Source organism: Rutilus rutilus (assembly GCF_951802725.1).
Source record: "Rutilus rutilus genome assembly, chromosome: 24".
NCBI lineage: Eukaryota > Metazoa > Chordata > Actinopteri > Cypriniformes > Leuciscidae > Rutilus > Rutilus rutilus.
Genome location: NC_140228.1, coordinates 8655081 through 8678559, shown reverse-complemented (window position 1 = coordinate 8678559; position 23479 = coordinate 8655081). Strand labels below are relative to the sequence as shown.

The 23479-nt window shown below is 37.5% G+C and overlaps 1 protein-coding gene and 1 long non-coding RNA gene across 5 annotated transcripts in view; one reads left to right on the top strand and one right to left on the bottom strand.

Annotated features, from left to right (window-relative positions):
- Nucleotides 1-1045: 1045 nt before the first annotated feature.
- Nucleotides 1046-6102, bottom strand: LOC311283861. Its single transcript, XR_014626128.1, has 3 exons — nt 5977-6102; nt 2908-3183; nt 1046-1231 (listed from the first exon to the last, which is right to left on the bottom strand). It is a non-coding gene; the product is annotated as an uncharacterized lncRNA (long non-coding RNA).
- Nucleotides 6032-23479, top strand: part of dpyda (dihydropyrimidine dehydrogenase a) — a 189139-nt gene continuing 171691 nt past the window's right edge. For 3 of the 4 annotated variants that reach the window (XR_014626124.1, XR_014626125.1, XM_084398600.1), the window contains exon 1: nt 6032-6388. Coding sequence is in view for 2 of the 4 variants with exons in the window: in XM_084398600.1 (XP_084254726.1) it covers nt 6350-6388 (39 nt within the window). In the remaining 2 variants the exon portion in view is untranslated. Of the gene's footprint in view, nt 6389-7461; nt 7494-23479 lie in introns of all 4 variants that reach the window. The other variant, XM_084398601.1, reaches the window with a different exon arrangement.

Below are 23479 nucleotides of genomic sequence, written 5' to 3'. Positions count from 1 at the left end.
TTCGTGTAAGAAAAATATCCATATTTAAAACTTTATCGACTAAAATAACTAGCTTCCGGCAGATGGCCGTACGCATCGATTTACGCCCAAAGAATAAGGTTCCCTTGAACTTGACGCACAACGTAATGACGGCAAAAAACAAACAGGGCTGGGCAACCGCGTTCGTCAATGACGTTGTGCGTCAAGTTCAAAGCCCTGTCTGTGGAACCAGGGGTAAATTGTTTGTGGATTAAATCTTTTGAAAGAATCTGGATGTGCCAAATCTAATACGCTAATGTGCAAATTTTAATCACATGTAAGGTCAGTTTTTAAATTGTATATGTTTAGGCTCTAACTCACATCTAATCTTTTTTTTTTTTAATACTGTATGATTTATTTTGTTGTTTTTATTTGTTTGCCCAAAATCATTTTACATTTAGTAACTTTTGATGCTTTGAGCTAACCTTAACTCTGCCTTGTTTTTCAGAATTGTTCATGCCGTTGATTTCAAACCATTATTTGGCTATCTTCAGATTCTCAAACAGCCCGGCAAGAGCTCATGCCTTCCTCCTAAAGACTTTAAAGCTTCCAGCTGTCATTACTTTCCCTAAAACCATGCAATGGACCGTTGTGAGCCAAGCCAGCACTAACCGGTATTTTTGGACGGGAGAAGCTCAAAGTAGCCGCTGAATGAGGGCAAACCTTTCCAAAAACATAGAAGATGTTCTTATTTTGTATTGAATCCTAAATCTATTGTTTGATCTAATTATTCTGCCTCTGAGGCCCTTTTATCCAGGCACTGCTGATGAAACTGAAGCGAAAGAGAAGGAAGAGTGTGTCTTCTGGTTGTTTGAGAGATGCTAGGGCATCCATAGCACAGAGAGAGAGAGAGAGAGAGAGAGAGATAAAGAGCGAGAGATAGAAAGAGAGAGAATAAAAGAGTACAGAGTGATTCAGTCATGTACAGCCCTGGCATTATCTAGCCAACAATAAAAGATTACATCATATCAGCTGGCATAATTTCTTCAAGGTCTTTTATTGATTCTTTGAATGGTGAGTGCAGCTGTGGAAAGTGTACAAAAGAAAGCCATTGAATTTACGGGATCACATCAGGATTTTATAGGCACACAGAAATGATTTGACGATTCAGCTTTCACTCGGAGGATTTTAAACAGGTAGTAACAGGTACACAGCACTCCAATTATGTTTAATTCCTCTTTGCATGCAAGATGACCCAGCACTCTTCCTAAACCTCAAATTTGACAAAACACACAAGTGAGAAAATACATTACAATTTACTGTATTCTCCTTTGTCACTGTTACAAATTCAAAGTAAAACAAGTATTTTAATTACAATTTTACACCTGTAAAAGAAATATAGTAGTCCGCTGTGAAGTCTGGGGTGAAATTAGGTGCAATGGCACTATTCTTACAAATAGTAAAATGCTTTTTTTCAATTGCGTGTTTATATCTCGCAATTCTGACTTTATAACACACAATTGCGACTTTATATCATGCCATTCTGAAGAATTGCGAGGAAAGGGTGCTTTTTTAAAAAAAATTCAGTGGCGGAAACAAGCTTCCATAAAGGATATCTTACTTGCGGTTACATTTCCAGAAATTTCTCAGGCGAAAAGGTCCATTGTTTGTTGTCAATAGTGTAACGATGCACCTCTCACACAGAAGTCACTTTCAAACCAAGCAAACAACACTATAAATTCATGCGACCAATTTGACACAAGCCAAATCTGCACGAGAACAATTTTGCGCTCATGCGAAGCTCCCAATTACGCAGATTCCTATTGAAATGATTGGACTTTGTCTGCAAATTTTCACTGAGCAATGATAAATGTGACCACACCTATACCTATCCTTTGTGACATCTTGTGACATAATTTCCCATTTTTGGTTTGTTTACATGTCTTTGGTCTGTGTCGCGTTCATATTTCATTCGAACCGCACTAGAGCTCATTTGGAAGCGGACCAAGACCCATTTTTTTAGTGGCCTCAGTCGGCTTGTTTGGTGTGCACCAAGGTTCGCACTTATTCAAATGAACCGCACTAACTGAGCAATCACACCAGGGTTTCATTTTTCATTCATTTCGTGGTAAAGTGCGTCATTTCTGACTGTTGTAAAATGAAATGGCGTATGTAATGTGTTAAACCCTAAGTCACAGAGTGAGAATGAGATGGGCGGAGCTACTGAGGGGGTTATTGATCCATTCATGGTTTCTGAGTGACTTAGGACATGGGGTCTCACACTTTGGACAGCACAAATCAAGGTAATTGTGATTGGCTCAGGCCAGGGGTCGATGACTGATTACTCCACTGAAAAGCAACATCTGTTCTCTGCCAGTTGCCGACAGATCACTTTGATAACGTTTAATTATGCAAAGGGTCACTGGACCAATTAGATTACTGCTCAGTTACTCCAGAAAATGGAATTGATAAGAGAGGACAAAAACATTAATGATTTTGCGAGATTGTTGCTGTGTGGAGAGATTTATTACCCTACGAGGATGTAAATTTGTATGGGATAGATTTGTCCTGAGGGCACGACAAATTCATGCAAAATACACCAGCAACTGGGGATTAATCTTTCACAACAAGCAGAAAAATGTTTCATATTTTTGAACGTACTTGAATATAAATGTTGGAAATGAATAAACATGATATATGTAAGAAAAACAAGAATGTTTTGGTCGAATGTATTGCTTGAGAACTGTTTGAACTGATGGTGATGAATATTGTACATGAAAAATATTTAACTCCCACGTACACCCTAGAAGTTGAATTTATGAATTCATGTAAGTCTTTTACAACTATTATTAAGTACTTTTTTTTTCCAAGGTTGCATTCCTGTCTTTTGAGATAATACAAAACCACGCAGAGAAAGCAGCAAGAACACACACACATGAGCAACTTCACCTGCTGATCACCTTCAGCCTGACCAGTGGAACTGTTTCCTGATTGGACGTGTCTGATAGCCCATCCAATTGATGGGAATGGGAGAGAGAGAAAGGAAGAGGAACCTGATGACAGTTCCCTGCAGAGATGAAACTCCTCAGAAGCGCTCAGAGAGAAGATGACACTTCATACCACATCATTTGATAGGATTCAGAGAGGGTTATGGATCCTGTCACACAGCCAAATGAAGTCGAGGGGAAAACCACGTCCCTGGGCTCTTCTCTGCCCAACACCAGCCTGTAAATATCATGCATTATTGATGGGATGAAATTTTCAGTCTTGTTAGTTTTAAAGCTGACAATTTGCCATGCAAATTAAATGCGTGATGTTTGATGCCATGTATGGTAAACGCATCTTCTAGATCAAGTATGCCATAATGAATATACAAAAGAATCACAAACGAGATTACTTTAATATCTCTTTATTACTTTAATGTTTCTCATATAAAGCGTAGCAATTAAACCCTTACAGGAAAAAACACACATGTGAAACACACTTTGCAGATGGGAAATGTAGTTTCGGAACAGTTCTCATTGTGAAATCCCTTTTTTGTGGGAGAAATATTTGAGTTAAAGTTGAAACAACTTTGATACAGCAATAAAATGTTCCTCTGAGTAATATGAAAATGAAAGTAATATGAAATATTCAATCTAAATGTTAAGCACAATGGTTTAATAATCCTAACAATAATAATTGTGATTAACAATCATTGTTATCAGGATCATGCATGTATTGTAATCATGCATGTATAATTTTAATCCAAAATGATTAGAAAGCATTCTCCTTTCCAAGCGAAGTTAAATGTTTTAAGGGTGTGTGTGTGTGTGTGTGTAACAGATGGCAATATGACTAAGAAATCTTAAAGCGAGAACAAGGGCATTAAATCAAGGATTATTCTTGACGTGTGAAACGGTCATTGGGGAATTGGATTTGACATGGTCATACATGAAGCAAATCCCATTTGAAGCTAATCTTTTTAAACACACTCCCAAGCCAAAACCTGACAATGTAGTCTCCCACACACTGCGTTCAGAATAATGTTGTTGAGACAATAAAGGATCATGCATTACTCAGCTGATTGTGAATGCTCTTTCATTTACAGAATAAATGACAGCATTTATCCAGCACCACAGCGATTCCCTATATCTGTCTGTGGACGGAGACATATCCATATGCACACTCACAGTAAATGTTGCTGAGGCCCATTATGAACCATCTAGATTATCATAACATTATATTACCAAGCAGTCTTTCACCCCATGACCAGAAATGGCCCGAGCAGTGAATAATCATCAGTGTAATACTGAGATCTGCTCTCTACTGCCGATGCCTGTGAGAGTGACAGGCATTATGGGTTTAAACAAGTTTAAAATGTAAATCATATTTGAATTTCCATCTAAAATAGTGAGTATGATTATTCATATTGTGATGTTTTAGTTATACCACCCACTAATATCTTTAGGTCAAAAACTATGTTGCGATGAGTGATGAGACATTCTTCACAAAATGACTATTGCTGTGATCAATTACATTTTAGACTAAAATGAATTTCATTGGCCGTAAAAGTTAAATACAATTGTCTGGAGTGTATTAGGCTTGTCAGCTACAGCAAGATTTACAAAAAGAGAAAATATTTACTTTGAAAGGCTAAATGCAATTGTAAGGAGTAAAGAAATATGTTTATTGTCCTGGAAATGTAATTGAGTAATAGTACAAATCGATTCTATAGGATTTCATTTTGTGGCTTCTTCTCGCTCAAGGGACAGTTCACCCAAAAATGGAAATGCTGTCATCATTTATTCACCCTCATGTCATTTCAAACCTGTATGACTTTCTTTCTTATAAAAAAAAATTAAAGTGAAAGTTTTTTTGTGTGGCTCCAATAAAAGTCAATGGGGTCCAAAACAACATTGGACCCCACTGACTTTCAAAAGGTGAGGTGATGAATTAATTTCTGACCTGATCTTTAATCATGGCCGAAAATACAAAAAAATAATACAAAAATAACACAACCACAAACATGGCAGTCCTGTTTAAAATGCCAAGTCACTCTGGACTTGCAGTTAACTGTCTCACTGCTGCAGTATCGACCCCAATAACTACGCTGCTTTTCAGAGCCATAGTTACAAATTATAATTATTTGCCAATAAACACACATACAGTATTGTCAAGATAAAAGCCCAGAGAACAAAAGATGACTGAGATGATCAATATAAACAACCTCTATAAAGACATTCATTGTTAGCATGATTTTAAACAGCATCTCAAATCGGTGATGTTACTTCACCTTAAAGCAGCCGATACTTACAGTACTAGGTTAGTCATTAGTGTTACTGTTTTGGAAAATATAAAAAATCCTTTAAAAGGTCACAGTAATGAGCTACATATCAAAATGATCAAATGCTTTGAAGGGCACACAGCTAAAAAAAAAAAAAAGACACAATATTCGATGATTTCTCTCTCTGCAAACATCGAGTCACTGTGCAAATGAAGGTTAACATCCTCTGCTTTCATTACAAAGAACTGCATCACCATTGAAACACTATGAAGCTTCTGTCACAAGATGATCAATACAAGATGTGTGTGTTGTACTAGATATAACAAACCCAGCCTTTAGGGATCATCTGCATTTTACAGGTCAGTCCGAGGGGTAAAAATACAATTGTGTAAGCAGACTAAACACATGTATTGTAGCCTATTGTATTTTACATACATGCATAATTAGTGTGAAAGCAGATGCTTGTAATTTTCTGAACTTATTTTAATATTAAAGGTTACTTATGCTAACCGTAGGAAAACATCTATCTATCTATCTATCTATCTATCTATCTATCTGTCTGTCTGTCTGTCTGTCTATCTATCTATCTATCTATCTATCTATCTATCTATCTATCTATCTATCTATCTATCTATCTATCTATCTATCTATCTATCTATCTATTTAGACAATTTCAACAACAGTGAGTATAAAAAATGATCTATAATCTATTTAAAAGACAAAATGTATCAGAATATCGGAATCAAAGTTACCCGTGCCGTGTGTTTACATTCGTCTTGACCGAGACCTGCTAGCAAGCATGCGTCTTCACGCCACGCGCCGTGCGTTGTGCAAAAAGTTAGCGTCAACAAACTTTATCTGTCTGTGAAAGACCCTTGACAGCCCCTCGTGAGCTCTAGACATGCGGTTGCTTTAACTGTCAATTCGATGTCGCAGTGGACGATTTTCAGCCATTCTCACTATATACGCAAAAGGAAGGATATCCTGTAGTTTGCCAAGAAAGACGACGCATAAACTCGGGAAGTAAACCTGTGCGGCTGGAAAGCGGACTATATCGTCGGAATACGAACACTTTTATTGCTCTGGCTTTATTTCATCTTCCTTCGTTTTGAATTTGAAGGAAATATGGCACGAATGCTGAGCAAGGAGCTGCCTGATATCGAGGTATAAACCCTCTCTATCATAACATCAATTAAACGGACCCGTAATGTTACTATCATTGCTTGTCTGATGTGCGTTAGGATGATCTGAGGTATGAAACATGAATGCTGTGGTGAAAGATGCCTTCAATCAATTCTTAGTTTTAAATCGCCGCATTTTCGTGTGAAAATCCTCAACTTTTTATGTATCCTTCTTGATTAATATCCATACTTCCCGTTATAACAATAGTCATGTGTTTACATTGTTGCTTTTCTGGAGCTATGAAAGTTCAGTCAGTAGTTGGGTGTTTCAGGTCAAAGTTTCTTCTTAAGTCACTTGTTGAAATATATTTCGGTTATCTTGCCTTCTTATACCAGTCTTTCATGAAAATTAACTTACAGTTCAAACAAGACACAACAGTTTTTATGTGGTCAGTAACCTATATGCAACATTCTTGCTGTTATTGTGTGTGTATGGCTGTGTCGAAATACCAGAGTAGTGCATACTGTGCAGTATACACTATATTTGGCATACTTTTTAAAAAATGAGTATGTGGCACAGTGTGCAACACAAATATATCGAAATATTTGTGCTGCAATGTTATTTAGTTAATTACATTGCATGTTTTATTCAGCAAGCGACATACATTTCTTACATTTTTAATGAGCATTTTTAATCCACTTTTTATAGTGATCGTTGTTTAAGTTGTTGATAAATTGTAGCATGTTGCCAAAATTCCCTTGCTGATATTGATAACAGTAAATTTTTTGCAAAAACTAATATTGGACACCCTCATTAATTAACTAAATAATAATAATAATAAAAACACAATGTAGCCTATATATTAACAAATTAAAGTAACAAGCAATGGCCAATGTAACCTTTTCAACTACATTTGAACTTTTTCGACTTTGCTGTAAGTTATTAATGTAAATGTTGAAGTTAACAATCAGAAACAAAGAAGTTTATTGTTAATATAGTGGCTTGATTAATATTAACATCATTACAGACAGAATCAGGTCTATTAGGCTACATTTACACTTCAAGGCCTAATGCACATTTCTGAAATTTGACACAAATTTGACTTTTTTTCCCAGAAGGCGTCAACCGTTCTTTACAGAGTATGCAGGCAAGTATGCACACAAATATTCAAGTCGCCTGTCAGTTAGTTTGACTAATGCAGTTAAGTCAATTCTGTGCAGAAAGTTCACTTACTGTGCACAGTATGCATACTTAAAAAATAATGAGAGTAGTATGCTGTTTTGAACATATGTGTGTGTGTGTGTGTGTGTGTGTGGATACTGGTTGTTAGGATCAGGAAAGTGTTCTTGGAATGCTGCCATAAAAAAATGATTTCCACTAGATAAATATAAATGCTGTGTGTTACGGAAAAGTGTTGAAGCACAGCAGAATAGTTGGCAATCATTTCAGTGGTATATAGGATTCCTTTTAAAACTATTTTGAAGTGTTTTAATGATATATGCATGCCTTAAGGGTTGTGCCATGGACAGCTGCATTTATTTGCCATTCAGCTCTCATTTTTGTAAAAGAGTATTGTGATCCACGAAGCAGTGAACACACAGGAATTAATGGCATGTCCAGATAATCCAATTTCCCAGTTATTATACGGTTAGTTAGGTCTGAGTTTCAGAGTGCAATGCTGTAATGCATCTCACAACCATGTGGTTAATAAGCTGTACTAGCCATGTGAGAATCACATGTCAGTTTTTTACAATTAGCAGGAGAATCTAAAGTACAAGAAAGGGAAGCTTTCACAGTATTTCACTGTTACCTGCTCTGGCCCTGTGTGCTAACGGTTTAGTGAGATTCTCATGATTTTCTACTGACGTTTAGTCAATGTTACTGACTGCTTTTTAACTTTATCTTTGATCTTTCTTTCATCAAGTTGCAACAGGATATCTGACAATGAATGGTGACAGAGCTAAAATAGCAAAAATGATTTTATAGAAAACTCTAAAGCTTCTGATGTTAAGTATCAACTCAAAATGTGGTATATTGTAAGTCAATGTTTATGAGGTTAGGATTTACAAATCCGTTTTAAAGGCCTGTGTGCCAAGTGATAATGTTTATCGGTGGCAAAACATTGGCTCTTACACTTAGATTTAAGAATTGGGACAAAGGCTGAACATGACTTGATTAAACATCTAGAGATTGTAAACTTTTACAATATTTATTATAAATGATTGATAACACATCCAATGAGAATAAGTAGTACAATTATTACTATTACAAGTTGAAACTATAATGTTATAAACCAACTTTTTAAGATATTCTCTAATTGTCGGATTTGACAAAATGTGAATGAATGAATGATTCAATGACTCATTCATAAATACTTCACTTGTTTCATTACTGGATGAATCAGCGTTTTTTGAATGAATCTCTTGAATGAATGATTCAGTGACAAATACATTTTTTAACAGTCACTTGTCACCACCTGGTGGTGGCTTAATGATGTAATCAATATAATATTTTTTTGATGCGCCATGTTACTTTCTAAAGGTGATTTACTTTATTTTGTACGGTGGCGCATTGCTGTCACATACATATTATTTTTTCCACTAAATTATGAGATATGTCGTTTTAACGAAATTTTTCCCCATAATAGCGAGATATGTCATTAAAACAACATCTTTTCTCGTAATAACGAGATGTTATGTCATTTTAACTATATATTTTCTTGTAATAACGAGATGTTATGTCTTTAAAACAACATATATTTCTCGTTAAAACTACATATTTTTTCCTAATAAGGACATATCTTGTATGTATTGTGACGCGTACAAAATATGCCTTTATCCACATTAGAGAATTTATATAGCCTATCGTGCCTTTATCACTCTTCCACGTTCGAAAAGAAGAAGCAAATAGCATAGCTTATCAATGGCAGTGCTCATAGCACGAGACTGTGATTTATTGATGTACAGTTCATCACAGATAGCCTACTTCATCTAAACCAAACTTTCTCAAACTTTTTTAGCAATTAGCAATAGCACAAATAAACACAACTGAACAGATTTCAGGTACAGAAATCGAAATGAAACACTGCATAGTTTTCTTTTTATAAATAAAATATAGATTCATCCTTATTAAAGTTACAAAAGTTATTCAGTCAAGATCAGTGAGTGATTTTCTTTTTCTTTTGTTGTTTGATCAACATGACAGACGGCAGCAGGTTTATTAGGCTGCTGTCACTTTAAGACCGAATGCACTGATCCAATACTGATACACATGCGTTTTTTTTTTCTTCACTTAAGACAAAGCAGACTGTGTTCACAAGGATATTTTGACTTAATTTTGTGTGAATTTGTCCATTCAAACGTAAGAAGCGAAAGAGAACTTTCAGTATTCGCGCGTTCTATGAGAGGCGGCATTCTATGTTTGTAACAAAGCAGCAGCGCACATATACCAAATTCAGTTCTCTTTCACGTCTCTTTGCAGCTGAATGGTTTAAAATAACATTAAAATTTGCACACAGGAAGCAATAAGCGGAATCGATTCCTAACCTTAAGTGTAGGTTCCAGAATCGTAATCCCAACCCTTGATAAGATATATCCCTATTTCTGTTTTATTTAGATTAATTACACAGCCCCATTTGTTTATTTTAATGTCACATTCGATTTACTTAATCATCTTTTCATTAACTCATGAACCCACAGGGCTTCTAGAACCCCGCTTGCAAAACCCTGCCCCACTCACCTCTTCTTGATAACTGCTATAGCCCTTTTTTCCTCTCTTAGTAGAGGTTAGTAGAGTAGATAGTTTAAGAAGTACTGCTGAATTTCATATTTCTGTAATGTTTAGAAAATTTAAAGAGCATTTACTTTAGCCATGGTCAATTTGCTCCCCTCCATTTTCTGAATTAGACTTTGGCAAGTATGTGTCTAATATAGAGGATATATCTCCAATCGTTGAGTAGAAGTTTTTGTGAGTTTTACAGTATTGAGTGACAATCATGCACTGAAATCTTAAGTGTTAAACGTTTTTGTGGAGGAAGGTGACAGTGGTAGATCTTGACCAAAGTATACAGTATCTAAATATACATTTAAATTCTATCTGTATGATGTAAAATTGTACTTTGTAATATGTACTATGTAAAATTGTATATACATGAATTTCTAGTAAAACATTAAATAAACCCTTTTTTCAGTGGCTGAAACCCCAATTATGGCTACAGCTGTTATTTAACAGCCGACTTTAAAGGGATAGTTCACCCAAAAATGTAAATTCTGTGATTATTTACCCTCATGTCGTTCCAAACCCGTAAGACTTTCCTTCATCATCTGAACACAAATGAAGATCTTTTTGATGAAATCTGAGAGATTTCTGGCCCTCCATTGACAGCTTTGCAACTACCACTTTGATTGAGCGGTTTAGTCCAAGTTTTCTGAAGAGACACGATGATGACCAGATTGAATTTAAGCTTTTATTCACACATAAATCAGTTGTGGTAAACGGAAGCTCAAGAGAACCAATGAGGTTCATTCTCGTGTTACACAGCATGTTTGAGCTTCCGCAAGAACCAATTAGGTTCATTCTCGTGTTACACAGCACATTTGAGCTTCCGCAAGAACCAATGAGGTTTATTCTTGTGTTATGCAGCACGTTTGAGCTTCAGCAAGAACCAATGAGGTTCATTCTCATGTGTTACACAGCACGTTTGAGCTTCCACAAGAGGTTTGTTCTCTCTCGTCAAGCAGGTTCGGTTGAGCTTCTGTTTATGTTCGTTGATCAATGTTTAAATGTGAATAAAAGCCTAAATTAAATCTGTTCATCATATAAAACAATGGAATATCTTCAGAAAATTTGGACTGAACTGCTCAATTCATAATGGATTAGTTTTATGATCTCTTTAAGAACTTTTTGAAGCGTCAAAGTGGTAGTTGCGAAGCTGTCAATTGAGGCACAGAAATCTCTCAGATTTCATCAAAAAGATCTTCATTTATGTTCCGAAGATGAACGAAAGTCTTACGAGTTTGGAACGAAGTGAGAATTTTCATTTTTGGGTGAACTATCCCTTTAATGCGATTTTGCTCATGGTACCTTGCATCGGCAGTCGGGTTGATAGTGAACATACTGGTGTTGGTTTCACTACGCAAGGTGGAAAATGTTTAGCATTTGGCTTTCGTTCTGAAACTCGTCGCATGTTAATACGAGTAAAAATGGCCATGTCTTCATGCCGGCTGACACTAATGCAACCTTTATGGAGAGCAGAGGAGAGTAAGTCAAGCCCTTCATTAGCATCTTTATTCAGGCCGTAATGACAACACTGACGTGACCTTCGGTTTTTCGCTGCACTTAAGACTGGGACTAAATGACTCCTGTCTGCCATTGAAAATGGCTTTCTAAATCTCGTAATAATTGCCATCTCTGGAGCAATTAAATCCTCAATTTTTCTGCAGTTCTGTCAGATGTCTTATTTTAATATCCATCCGCACTTCTGAAAGCGCTAAATGTGGGGCCCTTTTGTGCACACATGTAGATTAATTAAAATCCTCCTGGACTGCTATTAGAGTTCATTAAAAAACCCACAGCAATACAGCATTTAAACAAAGAGGTATGACTCCGCTGGCAGACCTCTGCGCCTCTGCCGGCCTGCGCTCTCATCAGACGTCTGGAACGCTGACAGGGGATTGCTCCAAAATAAAATGCAAATGAAATTTTATGGAAATAGTTGGCCACTCGAAAAGCTTGCATGTTATTGCAAATCACTGAGGCTGCAAGCGCTCTGCTTTTTAAACATAAGACTGTAGCTGCAAAACATTTCACATCTCCCTCGCTCTGTTTACCCCCTGCACGATGCAGATGGAAATTTTGCATCAGGAATAAATGTTGGATGTTTTGAGTACAATTTGCACCAGTTTACCACACAGACGCATCAGCTGCGGCCCTGCTGTGCGAGGTGAGGTCGCCTACAGGCAGACATTAGTCCAAAAATCATGCTTCCGTTATTTTATCAGCTAGTACGTGTGCGACTGGTATTTGTGCCATTTATCAGAACATATGATGAACTGAAATCCTGTTACAAGTCTGTGGCATAAAAGATTATTAAAGGTGACATATTATGCCCCTTTTCACAAGATGTAATATAAATACATGGTGTCCTCAGAATGTGTCTGAAATTTCAGTTCAAAATACCCCCCAGATAATTTATTATAGCTTGTCAAATTTGCCCCTTTTTGGCTGTGTCCCTTTAAATGCAAATTAACTGCTTCTCCCCGCCCCCATTCAGAACAGGGCCGATCCTATACACAAGCTTCGGATACTGCGGCAATAACAAAACAAGCGAATCTCAGTCCTCCAAAATCTCAGAAATAACCAGTAGTGGAGTGCAGCCTTATGGAGAGAAGAGGTTACAACTTTTGTAACCTTCCTTACGGAAGAGGTTGCAACTTTTAGGCGCACCTGGACGTTTCTGAATTGTTAGTGGGTACATTTATGTAGTTGTTGTGGAGTTACATTGATTCATCTCATCGACTTGCATGTACCGTCATGTTTAACTTTTACACAAGTTGACAGTTCCCCTGATGTCTTTATAAGACAGCTGTGACCATAGGCGTAATTTATGGGTGGGACGGGTAGAACATGTCCCCACCACTTTTTCTCAGGATCGATATAGTCCATGTCCCCCAACACTTTTTGAACCATTATCAGGCACGGATGAATTTAAGCTTCATACAAATCTCATACAAATAAATAAAAGATCTCCAGTTAAAGGGGTGGTATAATGCCCCTTTTTACAATATGTAAAATAAGTCTCTGTTATCCCCAGAGTGTGTGTGTGAAGTTTTAGCTTAAAATACCCCACAGATAATTTTTTATAGCATTTTAAAAGTGTCCTTTTTTTAAAGGTCAGTAAAAACGTGTTGTTTCGTGTGTGTCCCTTTAAATGCAAATGAGCTGCTGCTCCCAGCACAGAGGGTGGAGCTTCAAGAGCTTGTGTGTTAGCAGCTCAGAGTCGGACAACAATGGAGAGACTCAAGAAGAAGTGACAACATGTAGAATGCAACAGGACGTTTCTCAATGGTTAGTTGATAAAATTATGTTGCTGATGTGGAGTTAACTATCTTCAATTAGCATATTCTGTCATGATAATCTATAAAATCGCTCGTGTGGGAACTGCTGTAAGATGTGTACTATTGCAGTTGTGTTACGTACTGTATTGCACGTGAAAAGACGGATGAGACGGCTTGAGCAGACTCACAAATGTGCTCTGCTACAACAACTCTTCCTCTTCTCAACATGGACTGCGTGTTTCCGGGGGCGGGGTTTATGTAAACGTTAGGGTTAGCAGAGAATGTCTAATATGGCGGGAAGTTTCACTCTCAGTACACTTCCGGCTTCTGAACTGGTTGCAGTTCCACTCTGATTCCATATGAGGGCGCTCACAGGACGAGTGCAGAATGAATGGTCTATGGCGCTATACCAGCCAAAATCCACTTTTCTCAGGATATAATTTTTTGTCTAGTAATTTGAATGTTGTATTCGAAAGGAGATGCAAAGAAATTACACATTGCTGGGTGTTAGATTTTTTTAGAGTCACTTATTTGCTTAAAAATTTTTTTAAAGTGTCAATGACGTCATACACATCGTACGACCAGAGATACAGCTTTACGGCAATCCTTTAGTCACTCTGGTGCTTTCGCGCTCTGCACTTTGTTTTCTCTGGAGGCATCGACAACACAGCTGACACAGGTAAATACACGTGCTAGACGAGTTTTTGTTTTGTTTGTTTCTGGTCCCGCTTCGGATGCCACGATGCCATCAAGCGGTATCTCTGGTCGTAATCAGTCCTTCACTGACCAATCAGCGTTCATTAGCAGAATGCTAGTGTGTTATGGGCAACAACAACTCAACCTGTAAGAAATCGAAAGGACATAAGTACTCGTTCATTCAACTTTCGACCTATAACCCATGTTGAACTTGCAAAATCTACACTCAAATGTGAGATTTCTCAACGGCAATCGGGTGAAAGAGGCACATTTAGCCGTCTAGCCCCATAGACTCCCATTCATTTTGCACTCATGGCGATCGCCCCCAGTGGAACTCTGGTGGAACTACAACCAAAATTCGGTACAATAAGACTTAATAGGGAGTGGGCAGGCTCTCCGTAGACGGGGCTCTGGGGTTAGTGATGTCACTAACCCAGGAGGAAGTTTGTGTAGTCCTTACCAGCCTTAGTTGTAGTCCTTAAACGATTTCTTTAAAAGCAAATATCTTCCTTTGCTTTGAACTTTGAGCGTTGTAACTTTGCAGATGTTGTTTATCCTCAAACAGCAACATTACTCACTAACTAAAGTTAGAAAAGTGAAATCATATTCAACCACCCCTTTAACTAGCAGAGCATTAATTTAGTTCGTTATTAAATAAGAGACGATCTAGCACTAAAATGTTGTTTTTTAAATCAAGCTGAGTGCTCTTTGCCACTGCTATCAGTTGCATGGAAACAGTGTTCACACGGATGCGCTCTTCAATCTATCGCCGTTGCGGAGACTCTCTATTCGTTCCGGTGAAATCACAAAACAAATTGCACACAAACGTGTCCCTGCTTGATATACAACCACTGATGAACATATTCGGATTTGATGAAATTTCCGAATATGAAATTTATACAAGTAATTTTTTTATACAAGTGCGGATTAGAACCTGTAACCTCTGACACACTTGGCAAAAGGTCTACCACTAGACCATTGAAGAACTCAAACATAGTCTATGCATATATTCATGTGAAAATTCTCGACACTAACAAAATTAGTAGATCTTATTAAAGACTAATTAAACCCAATGTAACGTTACTATTGAAAATATATCAATGTACATATACCCCCCCATTGCGTTAGAACTGGTTACACACTGTTGTCGCTTGCAAAAACCAAATGGCGGGGCCGTGGGTGGAAACGTTCAGATTAAGGGGTGGTAATATTATAATAAGATCCCCTTCCTGTGTCAGAAGGGGATCAAAATCTGATCGGCTTATTTTTTGACATGCTTTCAGCTTACCAAAACAAAGTTACTGGGTTGTCACTTTTCACGTTTTCTGGTTTGGTAGATGCACCGGGGACCCGAATATAGCACTTAAACACGGAAAAGGTCAGATTTTCATGATATGTCCTTTTTAACATTTGCAGCAAAGGTTGCCGCAAAGATGCTATATTCCTCCAGAGACAGGGGTGTCCAAACTCAGTCCTGGAGAGCCACTGTCCTGCAGAGTTTAGGTCTAGCCTGCCTCAACACCCCTACCTGGAAGTTTCTAGTATACCTAGTAAGACCTGGATTAGTTGGTTCTGGTGTGTTTAATTGGGGTTGGACCTAAACTCTTAAACCCAGGAGCAGGGTTGGACACCCCTGGTCTAAGGGGAGGGAAAAAAGTGAATAGATATGGATCAATGCATGCGACGCTCATTTATTAAGTTACTGAAACATAATCTTCCCACAGTTTTGGAGATTTTCAGATTTGTATTTGTATGCGGCCGAGTGAACCGACTGGCCTCAAAGGGACTTTGTTTCCACCCTGCTGTGTGTCGTATTTTGATTGCCGTCTCTGTTTCAGATGCAGGCGGGCCTGTGCGGTGTGTGTTGTTTGGTGCAGTGGTGGATCAGTAATTGCACCTCTGCCAGGGTTGGGTCAGACTGCTCTTGTAATCAATCAGTACAGCAGAGATGGTACGGAGGGGTTTGTCACAGAGCCATCTTCCCTTGAATGCAAGCAGAGAACCTTCTGCAAAGCCAGCACTTACCTGGCCGCCCCTCCATCTCACAATTCAGCCCACCTCCCCCTCTTCCTCCGATCTCCTGGAGGGGGGCCGTACGCGTTCACCTGATCACATGTGACCCCTCTGTCTGCTGCAATCTCTGTCTGCAAACTCAATCCCCCTCAGCGGAGTTCATCGCCCAGGCTCCCTCAGGCCAGCCGGCTCGTTTACACACCCGAGAAGCATGTGGCATATTCAACCTTTTTTTTCCAATCCCCCTTCTCTCTCTCTCTCTCTCTCTGTTTCTCCTCCACTGAGAGCAGATAAAGCCTCGGTCATCAAGCCCTGATTCTTTACAGTTCATTTCCCTTCTGTTTCTCTGCTAATTGTTTTTCGAGCCTCAACATGGCCAGGGACCATTTCAAATGCTGCATAATGAGGCTCTGGCGCATATTGGCCATTACCGAATTAAACCGCCTCACAAGAGGAGTGGACCAGCCGTGCCTGATGCTGCTCTGTGAGTGGCTGAGGATGTTGATTGACAGGCTCAGGGGAGGGTTTATTCATTTTTTAGGCTGGCAGGTTGGTCTAGCTGGCGCAGAGAGAGGGAGAGTAAACAATTCATATGCTATTGACTGGCACCTAAAGACGCCCTCTGCAGGACGGATAGGGGAGAAACAAATAGCTCAGATTGCCTTAAAGGCATAGTTCACCTTTAAAAATACAAATTCTTTCATCATATACTATCATATTTTTCATGGGACACAATAGGGGAAATTTAGAGCATAATTTGATCATAGTTAAAGCGGATAGTGACCGTGGCTGTTATGTTTGTATCATCCATGCGAAATCTGTATTTTGTGCCATCATGTCCATCCACATTTCCCAGCAAGCAAAGTTTACAGCCTTCTCTACTTCGCCAACGGGGAAGGATTGAGTGATCTGTACGTGTTTTTTGTTTCGTCCTCGGTGGAGAAAGTCAGTCAAACAGGCTTTTTCTTTCACTGCCTGACTCCAATATAATTTCCTACTCTAAAGTTGCTGACTTGAAGTCCATATGACCTTTTTTTTTATGAATTGAAATGTATTGTTTTGAAAGGTCCAAGGTTATGAGAGTCCCTCTGATGTAGACATGCATAACCTGAAGACAAATGCTAAATCACTCACAAGCTCCTTTGTTTAACTGAATCGATCCAATCTCCAGTCGTTTTATTGACAGATGTAATACACATGAAGGATAACAGTTCTTTATTACTTTCAGTGATTCAGTCTGAATTTTAGCATAGATATGATTTTTAAACATAGTCTACATTAATTAGCTAATTAAAAAGATGTTACAAATGTGTTAAAATTAAGTCTTCCTTTGAAGCCCTCCAAAAATCTTTTTTATTATTTATAATAAAAATTAAATTAAATTAAATTATTGTTATTATTATTTGTCTGAAAACATTACTTCTCAAATGTAAAGAAATCATATTTTTTAAATTACATCATTCTCAGGAAATATAGTGTAATTTGTGCCAAACCATTTCTATAACTTAGTGTAGTGTAGCATTACTAATTTTGTTATATACAAGTATACAATGACAATAAAGCTATATTCAATTCAATTCAATTCAAATTGAAAACTTTTAAAGAAGTTACATTTTCTGTATCAAGACATGTTTTGTGCCAACCAACCCTACTACATTTTAAATGTTTTTGGGTGGTTGAATGCTCACTGCAAAAATATCTAGATGTAATTATTTTTTACAATTCTATTTAACATATAAATTGGCCAGTTTTCCTAAGAAAGCAAATAAAAAAATGTATTTAGCATTAAACACTAAGCAAAGTTCAGTCAAATAATGTGCAGTTCAGTATATCAGTACTACGTTCATTGTGGTTACACACTTGGCAACTAAATGATATTCCTGAGAATCTATATGACATGTATTATGTATTATAAAGTGCACAGTGTACTATGGCTCTATCTCTGCCAGCGATATTTGATTATTCTCAAGTTTTCAAGTGGACTAAATGTTTTGTTCCATTGTACTTCATCCCAGTTGAGAATTTGATGTGTTATGCGTATCCGTGTCTCATATACTGTTCCGAATCTTATGGGAGAGCAAATTATATTCAAAGCCTGTGTTTGATACTGCTGATCTTTATTTCGCTAACGGTAGATCAATATGTGGAAATTCCCCTATTGATCCAAGCCAAAGACAGAACAGGGTGGCAACTTGCCAGCTGATGTTTAGTTATTCTCCACCTTTTTTAGCTTTAAATTATTTCCTGTTCAAGGGGATTAAGGTGTTATAGAGTTAAATTTTAGCTGCATGTTCGCACCATACGCTAAGTACAGGAGCGCCTCATGCATACTGAGGCATTGGAGGTTGTCTGGTGTGCAGCAAGAGGACGGTGAATGTAATTTATTGCACAATATGGTGCTGTTATTGATTAGACGGCAAAAGGGCAGTACCAGCTGCTCTGCTAATAGCCATATAAATGTTTCAAGCATGTGTCACCACATTTAAACCAGCACTAGAAGAAGGGGGAAAAAAAGCAGGATACATGCACCCAGCCAAATTGTAGATTAATATTTTGCCAGTCCATCAGTGTGTTTAAGGAATAGCTACTTTGAACAAAAATTCTTTAATTTACTCGCCTTAAGTCATTTTAAACCCATATGACTTTCTTATAATTTTTATTAGAATATTAATGCTGCCTTTGTGCATACATACAATGTATGTGAATGTTGACCAGGGGGTTTTCATGCCCCAAAAAATGACAAAATCACCATATACATAGTCCATACGACGCATGCGCTATATTCCATGTCTTCTTCATATGATAGTTTTTTTAAATAATACTGAAAAGATGTGTCATTGTTTTCTCAAAAATACTAGGCAACACAACTGTTTTCAACATTGATAATAATAAGAAATGTGTCAAATTCATCAAATAATTCAGCAAAAATTCATCAAATCAGCATATTAGAATGATTTCTGAAGGATCATGTGACACCGAAGACTGGAGCAATGATGCTGAAAATCCAGCTCTATAAAGAAATAAATAGCATTTTTAAAATATATTATTTTTAAATGTAATTTAAATTGCATTCATGTTTCACAATATTACTGTTATTACTGTATTTTGATCAAATAAATGCAGCTTTGGTGAGAGATTTCAAAAAAAAAATCTTATTGATCCCAATTTTGAACAGGTATGTTGTGATATTCTCATATATTCATCAGGTTTGAGGTCAGGAATGGCAAACAAACATTGTTGGTTATATTATATATATATATATATGTGTGTATACAGTGCTATGCATAAGTTTAGACACCCATGCTAAAGTTGACTAAAAAGAGGAATAAAAAATCATCTTTTGTAAATTGAACTTAATGCCTTAATTAAAAAAATTAGGAAAAATCCAACCTTTAAGGACACCAATTTTCTTTGTGAATGAATAATGTATCGTAAATAAATAAATGTTCTTCCTTAAAATACAGGGTGCATAAGTCTGGACACCCCTATGTTAAATTCCCATAGAGGCAGGCAGATTTTTATTTTTAAAGGCCAGTTACTTCATGGATCCAGGATATTATGCATCCTGATAAAGTTCCCTTGGCCTTTGGAATTAAAATAGCCCCACATCATCACATAGCCTTCACCATACCTAGAGATTGGCATGGTTTTATTTCAGTTAGTCTAATAGCTGGTTTGATTTGCATTGAGAGATGATCTTATGGAAAGTACTCCATGCCAATCTCTAGGTATGGTGAAGGCAATGTGATGATGTGGGGCTATTTTAATTCCAAAGGCCAAGGGAACTTTATCAAGATGCATAATATCCTGGATCCATGAAGTAACTGGCCTTTAAAAATAAAAATCTGCCTGCCTCTATGGGAATTTAACATAGGGGTGTCCAAACTTATGCACCCTGTATTTTAAGGAAGAACATTTATTTATTTACGATATATTATTCATTCACAAAGAAAATTGGTGTCCTTAAAGGTTGGATTTTTCCTAATTTTTTAAATTAAGGCATTAAGTTCAATTTCCAAAAGATGATTTTTTTATTCCTCTTTTTAGTCAACTTTAGCATGGGTGTCTAAACTTATGCATAGCACTGTATATGTATATATGAAGCGTTCAGATGCAAAAGCCTCTAAGTGCCATCTGAAAATTTCTTCTAGAATGATCATTTTTATCAAGCTTGTATATTTAAATTCAGTAATTTCACTTAAATGGCTTGTCATTTGTCATAAAATATACAGTGGGTACGGAAAGTATTCAGACCCCCTTACATTTTTCACTCTTTGTTATATTGCAGCCATTTGCTAAAATCATTTAAGTTAAATTTTTTTCCTCATTATTGTACACACAGCACGCCATATTGACAGAAAAACACAGAATTGTTGACATTTTTGCACATTTATTAAAAAAGAAAAACTGAAATATCACATGGTCCTAATTATTCAGACCCTTTGCTCAGTATTTAGTAGAAGCACCCTTTTGATCTAATACAGCCATGAGTCTTTTTGGGAAAGATGCAACAAGTTTTTCACACCTGGATTTGGGTATCCTCTGCCATTCCTCCTTGCAGATCCTCTCAAAGAGTATAGAAGCCCAAGAGGCGAAACTCAATAGAACGCTCCATAGCAACAGTTGCCCCCATGACGTGACGGCGCGGCCGCCATTATGGACTGAAAACTTAAGGAAAACGCCGAAAAATAATGGGAGTCAATGGCACTGAAAAACTTAACATAACAAAAACTTAACAGAACTTAATTTTTTCTGGCCGTCATATCTAAATATGAAAACAATTTAAAATACATTAATGAGGATGACCGACGTTAAATGACGTTAAATGACAGAAAATATACGTCTATGTGTTGGTTATGCATGGCCTAATTACCCTATAGGAAAATAATATTTTGGGACAAACTATTACTATAGAAGTACTATAAGACTACTATAGAAATACTATAGCGACTCTAGGATATTATAGAGGTATTACAGAACATAACAGAGCATAACATACTTCTGTGATGTTCTGTACCGCTATAATATTTTAAAGCTGCTATAGTATTTCTATAGTAGTCTTATCGTACTTCTGTAGTATGTCCAAAATTACTATAGTATTCCTATAAGATTACTATAATATTTTGTCCCAAAATAATATAAGATTCCTATAGTACTTTTTCGTAAGGGTATGTCCCCCACCGAATCGGCTTCATTAGCCTTCCACTTACGGTTTGCAAGGATACAATTATAAAATTACTGCAAAACTTTAATCTATCAATATTTATGTTCTATTATCCATTTTCCTTGTTATATGAATAACAGAAATTCATGAAATAATATAGGCTATAGGCAGACACACAGTAATAAGATATAAGTAATAAGATATTTATTCAAATGTTGATTTTGAAATTAGTGAACATAATATATATGATTTGAAAAAAAAAAAAAAAAAAATTATAAATGAACATTTCTAAAGACAGTTAATATTTTACATAGAATATCACAAAAATATTAACAACTTGTTTTTTCAACATCTTCAGTGAAAGTGCACACAGTGAACGTTTCAATGGCAAGAACAAAAACAATCTGTGAATGTCCTCCTATTACAGGCGGAAAGGTACAAAAAAGATGTGCAATCTAGCAAGTGCACACATGAACTATAAACACCTACTAAAATGGATTTTGCCATTGACTGGCGCTAACGATTTCAGCAGCTTTCAGTCCATAATGGCGGACGCGCCTCCGCAGTGCCATCTACAGACTGTTACCCATAACACAACAGAGTTTCGCCTCTTGGGCTTCTATACTCTTTGATCCTCTCCAGTTCTGTCAGGTTGGATGGTAAACGTTGGTGGACAGCCATATTCAGGTCTTTCCAGAGATGCTCAATTGGGTTTAAGTCAGGGCTCTGGCTGGGCCATTCAAGAACAGTCACGGAGTTGTTGTGAAGCCACTCCTTCGTTATTTTAGCTGTATGCTTAGGGTCACTGTCTTGTTGGAAGGTGAACCTTCGGCCCAGTCTGAGGTCCAGAGCACTCTGGAGAAGGTTTTCGTCCAGGATATCCCTGTACTTGGCCGCATTCATCTTTCCCTCGATTGCAACCAGTCGTCCTGTCCCTGCAGCTGAAAAACACCCCCACAGCATGATGCTCCCACCACCATGCTTCACTGTTGAGACTGTATTGGACAGGTGATGAGCAGTGCCTGGTTTTCTCCACACATACCGCTTAGAATTAAGGCCAAAAAGTTCTATCTTGGTCTCATCAGACCAGAGAATCTTATTTATCACCATCTTGGAGTCCTTCAGGTGTGCTCTCATGTGTCTTGCACTGAGGAGAGGCTTCCGTCGGGCCACTCTGCCATAAAGCCCAGACTGGTGGATGGCTGCAGTGATGGTTGACTTACTACAACTTTCTCCCATCTCCCGACTGCATCCCTGGAGCTCAGCCACAGTGATCTTTGGGTTCTTCTTTACCTCTCTCACCAAGACTCTTCTCCCCCGATAGCTCAGTTTGGCCGGACGGCCAGCTCTAGGAAGGGTTCTGGTCGTCCCAAACGTCTTCCATTTAAGGATTATGGAGGCCACTGTGCTCTTAGGAACCTTAAGTGCAGCAGAATTTTTTTTGTAACCTTGGCCAGATCTGTGCCTTGCCACAATTCTGTCTCTGAGCTCTTCAGGCAGTTCCTTTGACCTCATGATTCTCATTTGCTCTGACATGCACTGTGAGCTGTAAGGTCTTATATAGACAGGTGTGTGGCTTTCCTAATCAAGTCCAATCAGTATAATCAAACACAGCTGGACTCAAATGAAGGTGTAGAACCATCTCAAGGATGATCAGAAGAAATGGACAGCACCTGAGTTAAATAATATGAGTGTCACAGCAATACTTAGGACCATGTGATATTTCAGTTTTTCTTTTTTTAATAAATGTGCAAAAATGTCAACAATTCTGTGTTTTTCTGTCAATGTGGGGTGCTGTGTGTACAATAATGAGGAAAAAAAATGAACTTTAATGATTTTAGCAAATGGCTGCAATATAACAAAGAGTGAAAAATGTAAGGGGGTCTGAATACTTTCCGTACCCACTGTATATATTTCTCAATCACACCCACGTTTCTGAGTCTAGACCTAGAATCCGCTAGACCTATTTTACTAATAGGGCACCACATTTAAATGAGTCAAACTTTATACAAATTATTTATTTATTTAAAACTATTTTTTAGAACATTATGCATGCAGGTTGTGTACAAGTAATGCTGGTATATTCACTAATGATTACCCGCAGTACGTACGACAGAAAAAAGCTTTTGCCATTGTGTGGGCTAATTGTGGCTTTTTGTCGGAACTTCCCAAGTGCATTTGTATTACAGGAAGTAGTTTGCTCCA